Here is an 18,128-nt window from a genome sequence, read left to right as displayed (position 1 = left end):
ATTTTAATTTAAAAAAAACAAACAAACAAACAAACAAGCAGGCATTATGTTTTTAATTTTTTCATTTTTAAAAGAAAAAACAAGCAAGCAGGCATTTAATTTTTTATTTTTATTTTTAATGTATTATTAAAAAATTACTTTAAAATGCCAATTCACCATCCACATAAGCAGGCAACCTGATGAAATGGAAGGTAACCTGCTATCTGGTGAAATTGCATGTATTTAGAGTGTTCAGTGGCCTAATTACATTTTTTTTCACTTTCAGGTTACGTTCAGTGGCCAATTTGAACCTTATTATATACAAATGCGATAATTCATGACCATTTAGTTTTAGTCCTAAGAACATTAAAAGAATTATGAAAAGTTTTCTATTGAGCTGTGGTTTGGTAAAATTGTATTTCCACGTCTTGCTTTTGGTTGAGGTGCAATGACCTACAGGCGAGGGTACAATACGAAAGCAATAGACAGTCCACGAAAGCAATAGACAGTCCACACAAATGTGTGAACCATGGTACAAAAACGACATTATTTTACGTAAAAACAATTTCATGCAACCCGTTACTTGGGGTGAGCAAAAAAACCAAACCAACCAAGAAATCGACGACTGATAACTGAACCGTCCGAATATTTTGATTTTCGGTTTCGATTTAAAAAAAAAATTATTTCAATTTTTCAATCAGTTATTGATTTTTTAAGAAAAAAATCGAAAACCAAAGATTAATTTAAAAGAAAATGTAAGGTAGAAGGGAAGGTTGAACTGTGGCTCGTTCTCGAGCTACATTTGGTTGGTTATATCAATTATGAAGGTTAGTCGATCGGTTTTCGATCAATTATGAACATTCGGTTAAAATTTCGATTATTTCAGTTATTAATCAAAAACCGACTGAAACTGACCAATGCACACTCCTACCCTCTACAATATACATTTTTATAATTTATAATGTACATTATTCTAACACAAAGTACATTATTCTAACTCATAAAATTCAGGAACATCGTTTTGGACTGTATTCCACACAGCTGTGTGGACCGTGTAATTTGCCATGCCAAAGAGCCCTGTGAAGTAGACCGTAGAATTTTTCCAAGAAAAATATACTAAAATAGGCAAGGCAAATTGAACTCAACCTATTTGATGCTCACATTTAAATGCATTCAATTATCAAGGTTAAGTTAAAACATGCATCACATATAAATTACAGATTTCCCCAATACTTAAAAGAGCAATCACTGATTAATTAAATAATTGAGCATTTGCCAAAAGCATGGTTTAACAAGTGAACAGAAGATCCTCCATTTTTGGATCCTTAACCTGCAAAACGGTAAAAGACTATTAAAAAAAAAAAAAGGCCAAGCATCTATTGTAATGAATTTTGAGAGCAATTTGGGACTCATCGATGATGGACCTTTAGCGGGGTGCATTCATGGATTCTCAAACCGTACAACAACGCAAGTAATATTGTCAGAGCTTCCTCTTGCAAAAGCTTCCTCTATAAGTTTTCGAGATGCTGCTTCTGCGTCTTTTATCTCATCCACAATTGCTACAGCTTCCTGTATGTATAGCCGTATAGGGGGGGGGGGAAATAACAACAAACATATGTTTTACGCATTTCTTAAATAAAGGAAAATGCATTACACATCTCACCAAAACAACACAACAATGTATATAAGATTTTTGTTGAATAGTAGAAATCCTAGTCCTATTCCTAGGAGTGGGTTTAGCCCAATGGTCTTATAAATATAGGACCTCTAATCCAGTTCAAGACATAGACCTCTATTATAATCTATTATTAATAGAATAATATATTCTCTTTATTCTCTTTCTTTGGTTTCTCACATATTTTGCATCCACCTAACTGGCGGATTGATGACTATTCGTCACCCGCCAACCAAGTCTTTCATTCTTCAATTTCAACATCGTACCGAAGCCCCAAACCCCACATTTTTTTTTTTATAAAATATTTCATAAAGAATAGAAGAGGGGAAATCTAATGAGTTCAGGGTGCGTTTGGTTCGCACATGGGAATCGGAATCGGAATCGGAATCGGAATGGGTATCAAATACTTGGTAAGGGTAATGGGTTTTGGTGAAAGTGTTTAGCATGTTTGGTAGTTGGGTGGAATGGGAATGATTATTAATAGTTGGGTAAGAAAGGAGGAAGGGAAATGAAACCCTTATTTAATAAGGGTATGGGTTTTCTCATTTATGGGGTATTCCAAACCCATAGTAGCATTCTTAAAACCTATCAATCAAACACTAGCAATCAGTTTTATACCCATTCCTTATGTCTAAACCCACCAACCAAACACACCGTCAGTGTCCTCCCTCATTCCATTGGGGGATAAAGTAGAATATATATGAAAAAACCTTGAGCCTCAGAAGAAAATGACTTCTATCAAACATTAGATACTAGTCAAGGATTATTTAGTCAATTTGGTATCATTCACACTCAAAGACAACCTTAAAGTGACATGTGAACACTATAAGTTTTGTTGCATTAGTTCTTGCAGTAGACCAATCAACAGAAGGCTCGAAAGGTGCTAACCTTATTTGACAAGACATTCCAAAGCCCGTCACTTGCAATGATTATAAAATCAACACCTTCAATTTCTTCTTCCTGAAAATAAGAAAAGCTAACGTTAGCAGTTTTGTGCAAATGAGTACAACTGATAGCAGCAGTAATATGCACCATCCCAATAGTTTTGAGATAGAAAACATGAAAACAAAATTAAATAAAACCAGTCTGATCAATGAAAGTGATAATTCATGGTATTCAGAGCAAACATGAATTAGGGGCAAAAAATGTTAATTCTGGAAAAATTATTGATCCATGGCAAGGCATACAACATTAGATTTGAGCTTCTAGAGCTGGACTTCTAAAATATTATGCCATGTTGCTTTACGCAGTTAAGATTAGAGCTATAATTAATCCATGGGTTCCTACGAAGTACGAAGTCAAAGGTGGATGGTTTCAATCTTCTGTACTCTAGCACAGAGTAAATGCAGTTTTGCTGGCTATCAAACAAATATCACCTTAATCTCAGGCTCAGCTACAACATATGGTTTTAGAAGCTTATCCCCAAATGCACGAGAAACGGCAAGAACACCACCAACACGCCAGGTACCTGAAGAATTAAATTGTAACTTGGTGAAGCATACAATACTAAATTTCAACTAAGTATTTAGAGACAGATAAAAGATTCAGTAAACTGCAGAATAAAGAGTTATGACATAAGGTTAATAATATAATATTTGCTATTACAGAGACTGCTGACAGCTACCATAGAATGCTCTTCAACTCAAACAGGTAGCAAGCCCACACCATCTGAAGGGATCAAGTGTAGAAAGAAAACTGTTCTCTCATAAAATAACAAAGATGCTGGTTCTTTTCATTGCAGAAGAAGAGAACTTTACTTATATAACGAACATATAAATATGTGGCTCAGGAATGACTATAATGTACTACTGAAGCATTCAAGAATCTAGACCATATTGATATCTGGTGCAATGATATACTGAAAATTTTACTAGAGAAAATGAATATAATATCCATTTTACGATGGGGTTTCACTATTGCTTTATTCTTCATTATGTTTTCAAGAGAGGATAAGTAAAAGCTTTAAACAATGACCAAGGAACCAACAAAAAAAAAAAAAAAAAAGATTTCATGTTCAAAATACAGGATCTTCAATCATAATTAATTTGTAAATACATGCCACTGCTAGGTCATAATAGAACTTTTTTTTCTTTTTTGACTAGGTAGTTCAATGCTCTTTGCATAATGTGCCACAAACAGTTTAGTCTATTGCAGTTTATAACACTTCATACATTAATACTCCAATAGTTAGGTGCCTGTTCAAGATGACAGCAGCAAATACACCTTCACCACATCATATTCAGCTACATATGTCATGCATTATGCATCGTATTTTCTTTTGCTAAAGACTATTCTTGCTCTTTGGGTGTAATTAAGTTGAACCAACTTGTGAGCTAATTGGCTTTTTTATGACCAAGCCCAAGAGGTAAAAGTAGTGCGCATCAGCACAACCTTCAGCCCTTCACAATTCAGCTAGGTAGGCATGTATTTTAGTTATATGCTTACTTTAGCCCTTTTATATAATCTTTACATTACTCCATAAACAAATATTAGATCATTTCCCATTTTATATAATCTTTGCATTACTCCAATCAATAAAGTAAACCATTTCCCTTTCATGATCTTTAGCTTAAAAAATCAGCATATATCTTGTTCTAAAGTTTTCAGGTTGTTCCCAATTTATTACTAAGCCAGATCAAGCTCTCCAGTCAAACAAAGCTTAAGTGTTAATATTTTAGAAGATAGAAGCCCTTAGATCTATCTGTGGTGAACTACGGTACTGTCTGATATATACACATTTTTTAGGAAGGTGATCTGATTCTCAGTCACTTGGAAATGCAATTCATGTAATAAACTAATGTTTTCAATCACTGACAATGGAATATAAAATTCATTCCAAATGTGAACGTATAAACATTTGAATAAGCCCAAGGGAATGCATGATAAAATTTGTTATAACCAAGCATTGAAAATAAAATGGCCAAACTAGATATAATAGTTACTGCTCCTATAATTTTTCCTTTTCTTTTTAATTTGACCTTTACAGTTGGACATGGAAACATCTACTGAAATTGGGTGGATCATGAAAGCAGGTATTGAAAGCCAGTAAAAATTTTACTCTTGATGTAGTGAGTATTTTCTCCGCAATCCATGCATTTCAAACTTCTTCTGATTTCAATATCAAAAAGTATAACCCTACGATTCGGATCGAGGAAAATAAAATCTTGTATAGGCTTTAATGATCTTTGACCTATTGGGTGCACATGATGCTCTCAATCTCATTACCAACAATGAATTAGCTCTTTCTTCTATAAATTGTACTAGCACTAACTGCATGTATTAATGAAACAGAGAACAAAGTTCAACATTTCATTTTGGTTTTATCTCCATTCACTTTTTCTAGTGTACTGAAAGAAATTGAACTCTGTACTGCCAATTCTATTAGTGGTATTTGCATTTCCTTGCTGTGATTTAGTGCCTAAAAAATGTTTTTTCCTCGAGATGGAAATTATCATTTTAAATCATTAAAATGCATATTGTAAATGAAACCACAAAATGAAATCTCATTGTAAGTAGAATTGCCAAAGTTCTAGAATAACGTAAAAGCTCACCCTATTTCATATTTTAATGGAGAAAATTAGAAACTGATACAGAGACTTTGACCAGTAGCTTTCACCAACTCATCAAGGGTTAGCAAGATGACAAAAATCAAGATCATAGAAGAAATCTATACTATATTCCTACAGTGATTAAGGATAGAGTAGATTATTTCCTATTAGATTTAGAATTTAGTATCTTAATATTTTACTTTCCTATATTAGTTTGATACCTACTTTATTTATTATTCATTTTCCTAGGTTTAGTTTCTTAGACTAGCTTGTTTACTAGTTAGATTAAGCATATCTCATGCCTATAAATGTGTTTGTTTCTTTTGGCCTAATTATTCAACTTGTATTCAATTATTATTCTTCATAACTTGAAGTTAGTTAGTTCCCTTACTCTATTCTTTGTTTGTTTCTTGCAAGAAGTAGCATCTAGTGCCTTTGTGAATTTTTTCTACTTGAAAGGGTCATGCATTCCACATTTTGCCTGCATAATTTGGCAACAAAGTAGGCTTTTCCTAGATCAATGGGTCCCCAAAGCTATGCTAACAGTCTAATTGACAGAGCCAAGGACAATCAAATCATCAGATGGGAGAGAGTTGAGGGAATTGCCTATAACCTAGCCATCCTGTGAGAACCATATAAAGCAAAATATAGTCATTCAAGCTCAATGGCTGAAAGATGTTCCCAATGCCCAAAACGGATAACAACTTAGCAACAAACTTGTTTCGGCACACAATAGATCACAATGTTGTTCAAAATACATATAAATTTGTCAAGGGCAGAATGAACCACTCAAGCAATTCATCCTCCTCAAAGCACAACTAAATAGTTCTTGGCCATCATGAGTTCCAATTATGAGCTTATCACAGATGTTCAGAATTTAAAGGAAGAATACTACATGGCAAGAGATGTTAAGAGTGAGAACAAAAAGTTGCCCTACTATGCATAAGAAGACCAATTTAAAGGAAGAATACTACGTGGCAAGAGATGTAAGAGTGACAACAAAAAGTTGTCCTACTATGCATAAGAAGACCAATCACATACTGAATAAAGTCCAAGAACAACCATTTGTCCCACTGAAGTAAAACTAAAGGAACTTCCAGTTCTCTTATCTCATATACAACCTAAGATAGATTTGTTCACCTAGAGAATTGTGAAAAATTTTCTTAGCATAGAAGAAAATCTGTTGAAGTTGTTACTTGTTAATGAGGATTTAGTTTCATGATCAAGTTGAAAAGACAGCAAGTGAGAAGGTGATATTCATTGATTATATTCAAGCAGATTTAAAGGAAGAAGTTGCTGATGCTCATGAACATGATTTTGAAAAAAGCAAGACAGAGGTTCATGCAATTGGTTCTAAAGATGCTTCAAAAGATGCTGAAAATTTTGATTTTCTGAAAATTGGAGATGCTCAAGAAGTTAAATAGTTAATAATGAAAGCCAAATTGAGATATAGCAAGTAAGGTATAAAACAATACAAGGAATCAATACTATTTTCCTACAATGATTAGGGATAGCTTAGGTTCTTTCCTTTTCCTTTTACTTTTCTAGATTAGTCATTAGTTTGATTCTTAGTTTATCAGTGATTCATTTTTCTAGTTTTAATTTCTTGATAGTTAGATTAAGCATATCTTGTGCCTATAAATTACACTTGTAGCCTTGGGCCTAAACATTCAACTTTTGATAAATTATTTATTATTCTTCCTAGCTTGAAGCTAGTTGCTTCTATCTATTCTTTGCATATTTCTGGAAAGAACTAGGTTCTGCCGTTCTAGTGCCATAGCTAATTTCTTTGCCTTAGGAAGATCACACTTTCCATGTTTCCACCTATGTTTGATACAAAGCACCAATTTATTTTTATTCCATGATTCTTGATTTCTTGATTGCAACTGTATTTTTAAACAAGGAAAGCCAATAAACTACAAACCTCTAAAATTTTTATGAATAATAACCTACTAAAGTTGAAAGCAGAAGATTTTAAGATGTTGCACAATAGTAAAAGTGTACTTAGATGAGAAATAAATGGAGTTTACTCATAAATTTTGAAACTTGACTTCAAAATATACTCAAAACTTTCAATAAAAGTTGTCTGGGTTAAGATATGATGTCACTAAGAACTTAAACATGAGTTCAAAACTTTCCTACATTTGAAACAAAATTCATCCAAACAAACATTTCAAGTTGCCAGCAGTCAAGGAGATCAGAGAAAACAGAAGAATTAAACTGATAGTGATGAAAGAAGTACAAATAACACATTAAGAATCTAAATACTGAATTCCAATTAGAAACAATAAAGCAGGTAAGAAACATTGGGAAAAAAATTGCAGAAAGCCTGTATGAACATAAAACAACAATTTACCTGCCCAAATTATAAAACCTCCTGCTTGTTCTATCCTTTCACGCTCATCGGATCTGTCAGGCTTGTGATCAATGGACAAGGGAATAGCTGCATATATTGAAACAGTAGCATCTTATTAAAAATTAATTACAAAGGACTATATTCATATTTTTTTTAAACATTTTAAAAGGTGGAATTACACTTTGGTCTCTTAATGGTTGGTGAATTCCCGATTTAGTCCCCTGGGCCCTGGTTAAGCCATTAAGGGAGCATAATTGTTAAGGGAGGGGCAGTATCCAGTTGTCCACCACCAATATTGAAAGATGGAAACTATTTGAAGACAAGTCAGTTATCAGGGGACTGATTTTCAACTTACCAACCAATAAGGAACCAACAATGCAACTCACCCAAAAATTAAAAGAATAAATAAAAAATAAAAATAAGACTCTTTAGGAAGACCAGAAAAGGATAATCCTAACTCAAGAATGAAGTACAATGGTTGATATCCATCATTAGACACATTCTATCATAAAGCTGAGTATTTTTCCAAACATTTCTCCTCATTTGTTTTTCTAATCTGATAAGTAATATGATTCACTACAAGTCAACAGAGATGAGAGGTGTGCACAAATTCAAATGATCAGCATCTTTAAAGATATACTTTATTTGCTTCAACCAAGCTAGCAATAGACTAAAAGCATAGCCAAAAATTCAACTGTCTCCAACTTCAGGCACGTCCATTTTGGTACTCAAATTTCCACACTTTAGTTTGATCAGTGCTAGCATTGCCAGCTAGAATAGATTCACAGAATGTAATTACCAGCATTTAAGTCTCACATGAGAAATTTCCAGGATGCAATTGGAAAACATGGTTCTCTGGCACACTGTAGAGAAGCCAATGGCAGGCAGTAGACTCAAAAGTCCTTCCATTTTTTGAAATGAAAACTCTCTATCATTAACATACTTTTCATCTTAAAATTTTAAGCATTTTATTATGTTCTAATGAAGGAAAGAAATGAGAGTCACATGGCTATATATTTTGAAGTGGAAAGGCAATTTTCTGTTTAGAAGACAATATAACGATAGAATGGAATATGGGTGTGAGATGAAAACATTACTATAGTAGGAATATTGAAATAGGAAGGCAAGTTCTCAAATTTCAAACAACTACAAACCTGAACCATTTCTACAAGCAACAACTCTGGAGTCCCCAACATTTGCAACAAGCAATCGATCCCCCAGAAGAACAGCAGTTGATGCAGTTGAACCAGCATCTCTTTGCTGGCCTTTTTCTTCATTAAGGTAATCATCATCAGTCTGTTTAAATGACTCAACTGCAATCCATAGTTTTTAAAATTAAATTATAGCAAAAAAGTAGGTTATTGCACAAAATTAATACCCCAAAGAGAGTTCTATAAATTAGAATGCTTACCTATAGCTGACTTTGTATCATTAATAAAATCTGGATGGCTACTTAAGTTTTTAAAGAGGTTGTTCTTAAGGTATTCTGCAGTTCTGGAACCACCATGACCTGATTGCAAGTGCAGTATGTAGAGAAAAGCGTATATCAGAGTTCAATAATGAAGCCTCATCATGAGTAACTTCTGCTTGTTAAGAACAAACATCTTAATAGGAAATGCAACAAAAGGAACAAGTACCATCAAAAACACCAAAAAAGGCAACCATTTGACCACCAACTTCAGATATCGTTGTCTCATAGAAATCCTCCATTGAAGGTCGTTTTCCCTTAAAACTAGCATACCCATAGCTGAATCTTGCATTCCGGTTTCCAGTAAGAAAGCTGTAACAGAAGTAATCAATTAGTTGTTTTTGCAAATGTTATACATTAACTGAAGATTTATATTGTGTGCTATCCTGTTTTGGAGTATCCTAAGGACAGATTTAATGAGAAAAGGTTGCCTACTTGATTTCCGTGCCAATACTTCAAGGAAATTTAATAATCCCATTTTAGGATCTATTTACCAAAAGAGGGCAACCAATTCACCATCTAGTATCCTAAAATAAGACTTAATGTCACATCTGCAAGTACAGAAATGGTATGGAACTCAATAATAGGGATGTGATATCACTATTGCCATTAGCAACTTCTTCCTCCGTTTCTTCAGCAATTGGTGTTACAGCTTGTCTACTTTATGACGGCTATCTTTATCTAGGTATTCTTCTCAGGCTTACATGAATTTGTTAGGAAGAAACACACAAGACAAACAAAGAAAAAAGAGTAAATAAGGAGAAGAAAGGGAGTAAGGGACACTTATAATTAAAAAGAAAAGGTCACAGGCACATAAACTGTGTAGTCACTTCACCTTTCTTCCATTTTCATCCACATTAATTGCTTCTATAGCCAAATTAATAGCTACATAAAAAGAAGGATTCACAAATCTTTTATAGGCAAACAAAACATTCAGCTTCTGCCTACTTTTGTTTACCATTAAGTGTACTGTCTCATATTTGTCAAAAAAGAAGTGTACTAGTATCATGAGGGGTGAAAACAGGTTATAGTTGCGAGAAAGTAGTCACATTGTTGAATTGGCCATTGGCCTTGATGATTTGCCAAAATGAACTCAGATTTGACAAATGCATGTTTTATTTTTATTCATCAAATGCAACCTAATGCAACATTGAAGTGCATTTAGCAAATGCAACTTTTTGTTGCTAACAACCACCATCCCTGGCAGTCTAAAATCTTTACTTTAAAAGTGCCATAGAAACCATATATTAGAAACATTTTCAAAATCACACGTTTTGGTAAATGATGTCAAAAGTTAGCGTATTTACAAATTTCTCCCTGATACTTCGACATACAATTCTGGAAACAGATTTTGAGTAGCATTCCTCAGCTAAGTTTGCTAAGCTACGAAATAGCTATGGTCCTTAAGTTCGTCTACTACATAGAGTCATAGACCATTTATAATAACTTACTAGAGTTGTGTAAGTTCCTTACAAATTTTGATGTGTGTAAAGACTTAGACAAGTGCAAGAGCAAAGTGAAATCTCTCCCTCGCTTCCTATTCTTTTCTTTCTTCTCCACCCATCACATATATAATTCCTAATAAAATCATTTTCAACTGTTGTTTCCTCTATCTCTCTCTCTCTCTCCCCCTCTTCAATACAAGTCTACAACACTTTCTTCCTTGGTTCCCCATTCTATTTTTATTTTCGTTCAAGTTTGGCATTTTCCACATTTCCCCTTCGCTGCTTTCTGTGCTTTGCAATTAAAAAACAATGGTTATAACAATTAATGTTTCGCCAGTTTGCTTTACCGTTCAGAGTTCATTCTCTAAAGACGCCAATCAAAACAAAGCACGCAATTACGGTGGAAAATTACTTGCAATTACGGCGATAATTAGGAAAAATAATAAAAATAATTAAGCACAGAAAGAAATGTACCTAATACCACCACCGCTGAACATAGCATTGGATTCCCTAGAAGGAAGCATGACTGTTGAGGCCAGACGCTGTGCTGGCTCTGCAGCTGCAGATGACGGCGATGGTTCCGCCGAGGCAGGTGAAGGCCGTGGCGGTTCCGGCGCGGCGGATGCGGGGTTGCCTAAGGCGGCGGTGGAGGGGATGGAAGAAGAATTGACGCGTTGTTGCGGTGGTGGTTGTTCCGCCGTGGCTCGTGGTTGCTTCGCGACGGCGTCGTCTTTGTCAACGCTGAGCATTGCGGAACAGTCGCCGCATTCGCGTATATTTCCTTCTTTATTTTCTTTTTATTTTTTGTTTTGATTTTTTTTTTTTTTGCCCTTTTTGGGTATGGAGCGCTGGGAAGAAAGACGTCAGTCAGCGGTCCTCGTTTTTATCCCTGCAAGGATGATGGGGTTGTACACTTGTACTTCCCCGACAATCCCAAAGAATTTAGAGGGCTTTAAAAAAAATAAAAACATATTACTTACCGGGAGTTTGGTTCGCTAGAAAATATTTAAAGAAAATGAAATTCAAATTTTATAGAAGGGTGTTGCTATTCCTACCACCCATGGTACAAATAACCTTGAAATTCACAAAATATTAATAATTTCAATAACTTTATAGTTGGTATAAATAGCAATAAGGATATAAGTATGGATATTTACACCACCATGGTCAACTGTATTAATTACACAATGAAAAAGGTGTTGGAATTAGAGTTAAAAAAAAAGGTATTTGGATGGAATGAATATTATTTAAACAAAATTAAATTAAATAACAATTTAAAATTTAATATATATATATATATGTATGTATATATAAACAAAAAACAAAACAAAGCAACCCCTCGCCGGAGGGGTTGCTCCGTTTTTGTTTTTTGTTTTTTGTTTTGTTTTTTTATTGTTTTTTCATTTTTATTTTTTTAATTTTTAAATAGTTATTTAATTTAATTTAATTTAAATAATATTTCTAATTTCAATACTTTTGTTTTCGAAAATTCTAATTCTAATACCTAATCTTTTGTGTAATTAAATTTCTTAGTCAACATTGTTATTTGTGATATGAAATTATTGGTAATTTGGGTGGCAAAGAATACTAACTGAATCCATATGACTCTATATATGTGTGTCTATTTTGTATATGTATCACACAATCTATAAGTCATGGATGGTTGGGTAGAGGATTTTTTTAGTTACAATGATCAAAATCAAAACCATTTTATTAGTGACAATGACCAAAATCAAAGCCATTTTTTTAGTTACAATGATCAAAATCAAAGCCAACGACATTATGAGGTATTTTAAGTATGATTTGCATTTAAATATATTTTATCATATGTCTAGATACAATGTGATACCACATGTTTTGAGTATGGCTGGTAGTACGACATATTTACCGCTGCGATCTAGCCCACCACGTTGGTACGAGCATGTAGCAATTGCCCTTGGTTACGTTAATAATAATCATTATGTTAATGTAACATTGACAGGAGGGTACCCAATACCTACAATTGCTCCACAATGGGCTTATTTTAAATATGATTGTGCAGATGCATGGATTACTCCATATGTGAATTGGATCAATACTTACAATGAGTATGTACGCTCTAGTTGTACTCATGAGAATGTTATATTGGATTGAAATGGAATGAAAATTTTCTTTTTATATTTTATTGTAATGTTAATGTGTTTTTACCGTTTTAGCTATTGAAAATTAATTTTTATATTATTATAATAAGATAAAATAATGCATACAAAAAATTTGAGTTATAAAGAATATCATGAAAATGTATTAAACGTTTAGATACTACAGAAAATAATTAAAAATTATTATACACAAAATTATTATATTATGCCAATTTGAAATAATAATAAAAATAAATATTTTAAATATTTAATTACAAAATATTATAGACAAAATTATTATACTATCACAATTAAAAATATAAATAAATAAATAATAAATATTTTAAATAGAAAACATAATCTTTGACCAACTTTAATGAAGTTGGTGTAAATAGCAAATTCTATTTACACCCCTATAAAGCTATCAAACCTATTAAATGGTGGTGTAAATAGAATTTTGGGTGGTACAAATAGAATTACCCTTATAGAAAACAAATTATAAAAACAAATATCATTATTTGAAATGGTAAAAAATTATGAATATAAAAACAGATATGTCTCTACAAAGATAAAATGAATAAATAAGTGTGTATGTAATTAAAAAACTTTTAATTGGTAAAATAGTCCAATCATTGGTAAAATACTGTACGTAGACTAGACCCTTTATGCTATACAATATAAGTCTTAAAAATGCTCTTGTATAAATAATGGTGCAAACTCACTTCCCTAACTAATTTGGTACAAGAATTACTCAAATGAATCAATTTTGAGAACCAATTTCTTATTCACCCATTATCCATTTTGAACGTACAGTATATCAATCTATTCGTCTAATTACGAAAAATCTGAATCCGCTTTGACCTGACCCAAATTGGAAGTGGACCCCACATATATTTATATTACAAAACAACCATTTAAAATGTCATTTTATGCTATTTTTCTAGCACTTTTAATTAACAAATTTCATGCTTAAAGTTAACTGTTTCTGTACATGTAAACAAATAATTTTAATTAGTGACATATAATATAATAGTTACAGAACTTTTAACAATTAGTAAGAAATCAACTATAGTTATTTTTTTTAAACCAGAATCTACAATACAATACAAAACAGACTCTGATTCGTTTAATTTTCCATAGTTCAATTGGGATTGGAGATTCAACTGTTTGGAGCAAAGATCACGAGTTCAACAATATATCAAATACCCTCTTGCCTCTTCTGCCATTCATTTAAACACGCCGTTGTGACAAACTCACTGGCTTGGTGGCTCAAAACATGGGTCTTCTCCAGTGGGTATTTGCACTTTCTACTCTCTTCTTGCACTTCTCAACCTTCGTGTCCTCAGATTCTTTGCTTAGAAAAGAAGGGTCGGCTAAAATCAGATTAAATTTCTTGGAATCAGCTAAAAGTCCAGAGCTTTTCGATTGGATGGTCAAAATTAGGAGGGCCATACATGAGAACCCAGAGCTTGGTTATGAAGAATTTGAGACCAGTAGACTAATCAGAGATGAGCTTGACAAAATGGGTATTACCTATAAGCACCCGTTTGCTGTTACTGGAATAGTTGGCTCCATTGGAACTGGAAAACCTCCCTTTGTTGCAATCAGGGCTGATATGGATGCTCTACCTATTGAGGTTCCATTATAGTTATTGTTTCTATGTGTTTGTATTTGTTTATTATGTGTGGATGGGGTGAATATGCTTCTTCAAGACTTGAGCTTTTTGGTTAATGTAATTAAATGAATTGTCCCATTTAATCTAAATTTTCATTTTGTGTTTTAGCTAATAGGAAAAGGGATGAGTTCCTTGTCTGTGTGTGAGTAAATACTAATGTTATCTGCAAAGGTGTGAACTTTTTTAGTTAGAATTATACCCAATTTAGTCATCGACTATAGTAGTTTTTCTCAATTTAGTAATAAATAATTTTTTGTGCTTAATTAGGTCATAGACTTTGATGTTTTTACTCAATTGTCTTCTATGTTAAGATAACTTGGTAATTTCACCTCTATTACTACACAATTTAGTCTTTGACTATTGTAATTTTACTCAAGTTGTGATTTTTCTCAATTTAGTCATTGATTTTAACAGCTTAGGACTCAATTGGACAAAACCACCGATGTCAATGACCTAATTAAGCACAAAAAATTGTTTATGATTAAATCCAGAAAAATCACTGTAGTCCAAGACGAAATTGGGTATTAACTCTTTTTAGTTAGTATAAAATTGTAAATGATGGTTTTAAACTTAATGCTTATTGTTATTATTATTATTATTAAATAGGAAAAGGGGTTATATTGCTTGTGATTACAAAAGCAAACACTGGATTGTGAAGGGATAACGAGCGATTGAGAGGTTTAGCATAAAATTTAGTATTTTGTTTAATTTTAGTTGCATTCTTGATTGATGTAGGAGAAGGTGGAATGGGAGCACAAGAGTAAAATTCAAGGAAAAATGCATGCTTGTGGGCATGATGCCCATGTTGCTATGCTTCTTGGTGCTGCCAAGTTGCTTCAAAAACATTCCAATAAATTGCAGGTTCAATTCATATTCTTGACTTTTCATTTCTGACCTCGGCTCTGAGTTGAGAGCTGATGTTATCATTCTTTATGCAATGAAATCATGAACTTTTGTCTAGGTAGTTACAAGGAAAGACACTTGTGGGTATAGTGGCATGTTAGCAAACATAGTAAGATTGGTTGTGTTGGGCGGAGGCCAGTAAAGACCAAGTCCAGCACCCAACCTCTCGAAAATGTGTGGTGGTATAAACACTGCTAGCTATAGCTCTGGCATAGTGGTAAACTCATCCTAACAGGTTGTTACTATATGTGAAGGAATTTGTTTTGGGAAAGGCATTTAACTTTTGAGTTATTTTGAAAAAAGTTGCAATAGGGAATGTTTGGTTGGGGAATCTCAAGGGTGGGAATGCAAATGAAACCCATTGTTGGTATTAGGTAGGTGCTCTTTTTAGTACCGAGACTGGGAACGGAGGACCTCTTCTGTGACTCTTTAACTATTCCCCCATCCAACACATCTTTCACTTTCATTCCTGAAAAAGAAGATGATAATCAACAGTTGCCCCTACATTATGGAGCTAAGCATTTCTAAGTTTACGGTAGTTATACTTTGGCTTTCATAGTGTGTACCAATCCTCGCCTGAATTGCTAAGGATCCAATAAGTCCAGCATTGATTCTTTCAGATGTGTCAATTGGGCAAATACGCCCATAGTGGCTAGGGTGGATATCTCGTATCCAAAAACTAACAGTGTGCCCTGTTAGCCCCCTAGGGCCCGAAGAACTAAATTTTCTCCCATGAACTATTTGTGTCAATGGATTAGTTCAATCCAAAACTTGAGATAATGGGTGTAACCTGAAAAGGATTCCTAAGTAGTTGTTAAGGGAGTTGAAGTTACCAAATTCTGAGGAGTGGGTATCAATTTGTGCTATAAAAAGAGAGCTGATTGGAGAAAGAGAATCCATATATAACCAACCAACCACAATTATATAAATTGATCATCATATTGAACTTGGAGCTTTACAGTGAATTCCTAGCTACCTAGAACAAATGCATTTACACATTCATTATATTAGTTCCCCTTGTGCTATGAGCAGTAGTGAGGTTTTGGTTTGTGGTCAGGGGACAATCCTTTTGGTTTTCCAACCTGCCGAGGAGGGAGGGGGAGGTGCAAAGGAAATGGTCGATGCCGGGATTCTTGAGGATGTTGATGCCATCTTTGGCCTGCACGTCTCTTCTCTTTATCCTGTTGGGACAGTTGCCATCCGATCTGGCCCTATTCTGGCTGGCAGCGGCTTCTTTGATGCAGTAATCAGTGGAAAAGGAGGTCATGCAGCTATTCCCCAGAATGCCATAGACCCAATCTTGGCAGCTTCCAGCATTATTGTCAGTTTGCAACACCTTGTTTCACGCGAGGCTGATCCCTTGGACTCACAAGTATTCTTTCTCTCCCTTTCTCTCGATTATATATATTGATATTATATATTGAATTTAGAATTACAGAGATACAGACATTTGTGCTTATCTTTCCTGCCAAAACTATTCAGGCAATTTGATATGATGATGGACTTATTTTCCTGCAAATCTTGTATCTAACATCCAACATGCATCTATCTTACAATTTTATGTGTGTTTTTCTTTGCATCTTTCATCTAGTATTATTATCTGAGAAATTCTGCACCATAAATAAGTATTTTATGCATTTGGCTTATTGGCTCTCTTAGATAAGACATAAATTGTCTGTACAGGCTTAGCTCCCTGGTTCAGTAAATAATATTTGGGAAAAGAGATCAAGGTTAAAAACTCGGCAGTGTCCAAAGTAGACAGATCCCTTGTGCGCACCATTTATGTGTCCAAAGTAGACAGATCCCTTGTGCGCACTGTTTATGTGTCCAAAGTAGACAGATCCCTTGTGCAGTTGTGCGCACCGTTTATGTGTTCAATGTAGACAGATCCCTTGTGCGCACCGTTTATGTGTTCAAAGTAGACAGATCCCTTGTGCGCACCGTTTATGTGTCTAAAGTAGACAGATCCCTTGTGCGCACCGTTTATGTGATTTACATCCTCTCACACGCTCTGTTCCTATCATTTTGCAGGTAGTAACTGTTGCAAAGTTCCAAGGTGGTGGTGCATTCAACGTTATACCCGATTCAGTAACCATTGGTGGTACATTCAGGGCATTTTCAAAACACAATCTCTTTCAACTTAAACAACGGATTGAGGAGGTAAAAAGTTCTCCGATATGAACAATGCATAACTTTTGCAGCAGTACAGCGTTGAGAAGTTAAATTAACTTAACAGGTTATTACGAGACAAGCCGGTGTGCAGAGGTGCAATGCGAGTGTTAAGTTTAGCGAAAAGTCCTTTTACCCACCAACAGTGAACGACGAAGCTTTGCACCACCACTTCTGGAGCGTAGCTGAACGCTTGCTGGGCGCTAAGAACATTGTGGAAAAGAAGCCACTGATGGGCGCAGAAGACTTCTCCTTCTTCGCAGAGGCTGTCCCGGGATACTTCTACTTTGTCGGGATGGCTAATGAGACGCGGGGAGAAAATGTGTTCTCGTCGCACTCCCCTTTCTTTGAATTGAACGAAGATGTGCTCCCGTATGGTGCTGCTTTACAGGCATCAGTCGCAGCAACATACCTCGAAGAGTACCACCGAAAATCAACAACACAGGAGGAAGGCCATTTCCATGATGAATTGTAAGCTAAGGTATGTGCTAGCTTTTGTGACACAAGAAACCTTCTGCTTTTAATTGTTGATTCAAGTGTGATGCATATTTTGCTCCACAAATACATCACTAATCAATCTTTCCCAAGTTCATTCCTTGTCTAAAAGGAACGTAAGTTACCATCGAACTATACTATGAACAATTAATAAAGCTGGAGCCTCCGGGGCTTAGCGTAGTTAGAGACGGTAGTGTGGGGGTTTGAAGATTAGGATCTGAACGGTGAGCTGGATTAGTCACTTAGGAAACAGTCTTTTTTTTTTTTTTTTTTTTTTTTTTTTTTTTTTTTTTTAAAA

General features: G+C 34.4%; 2 protein-coding genes across 2 annotated transcripts; one reads left to right on the top strand and one right to left on the bottom strand.

The window, feature by feature from the left end:
• Positions 1–1,114: 1,114 nt before the first annotated feature.
• LOC116021098 (probable protein phosphatase 2C 11) lies at positions 1,115–11,324 on the bottom strand. Its single transcript, XM_031261707.1, has 9 exons — positions 10,946–11,324; positions 9,196–9,338; positions 8,970–9,068; positions 8,713–8,871; positions 7,559–7,645; positions 3,031–3,122; positions 2,543–2,614; positions 1,404–1,548; positions 1,115–1,309 (listed from the first exon to the last, which is right to left on the bottom strand). The coding sequence occupies exons 1-8, from the start codon at positions 11,218–11,220 to the stop codon at positions 1,420–1,422; spliced, it is 1,056 nt and encodes a 351-aa protein (XP_031117567.1). The 5' UTR covers positions 11,221–11,324; the 3' UTR covers positions 1,115–1,309; positions 1,404–1,419.
• A 2,495-nt stretch (positions 11,325–13,819) lies between these two features.
• Positions 13,820–17,982, top strand: LOC116020999 (IAA-amino acid hydrolase ILR1-like 4). The gene is made up of 5 exons (XM_031261591.1): positions 13,820–14,224; positions 14,999–15,124; positions 16,224–16,538; positions 17,198–17,326; positions 17,403–17,982. Exons 1-5 carry the CDS (start codon positions 13,865–13,867, stop codon positions 17,808–17,810), a joined length of 1,338 nt encoding a protein of 445 aa, XP_031117451.1. The 5' UTR covers positions 13,820–13,864; the 3' UTR covers positions 17,811–17,982.
• Positions 17,983–18,128: the final 146 nt, after the last annotated feature.

This window comes from Ipomoea triloba, chromosome 5 (genome assembly GCF_003576645.1).
Source record: "Ipomoea triloba cultivar NCNSP0323 chromosome 5, ASM357664v1".
In the NCBI taxonomy this organism is placed as follows: domain Eukaryota; kingdom Viridiplantae; phylum Streptophyta; class Magnoliopsida; order Solanales; family Convolvulaceae; genus Ipomoea; species Ipomoea triloba.
This window is presented reverse-complemented; position numbering and strand designations above follow the sequence as displayed.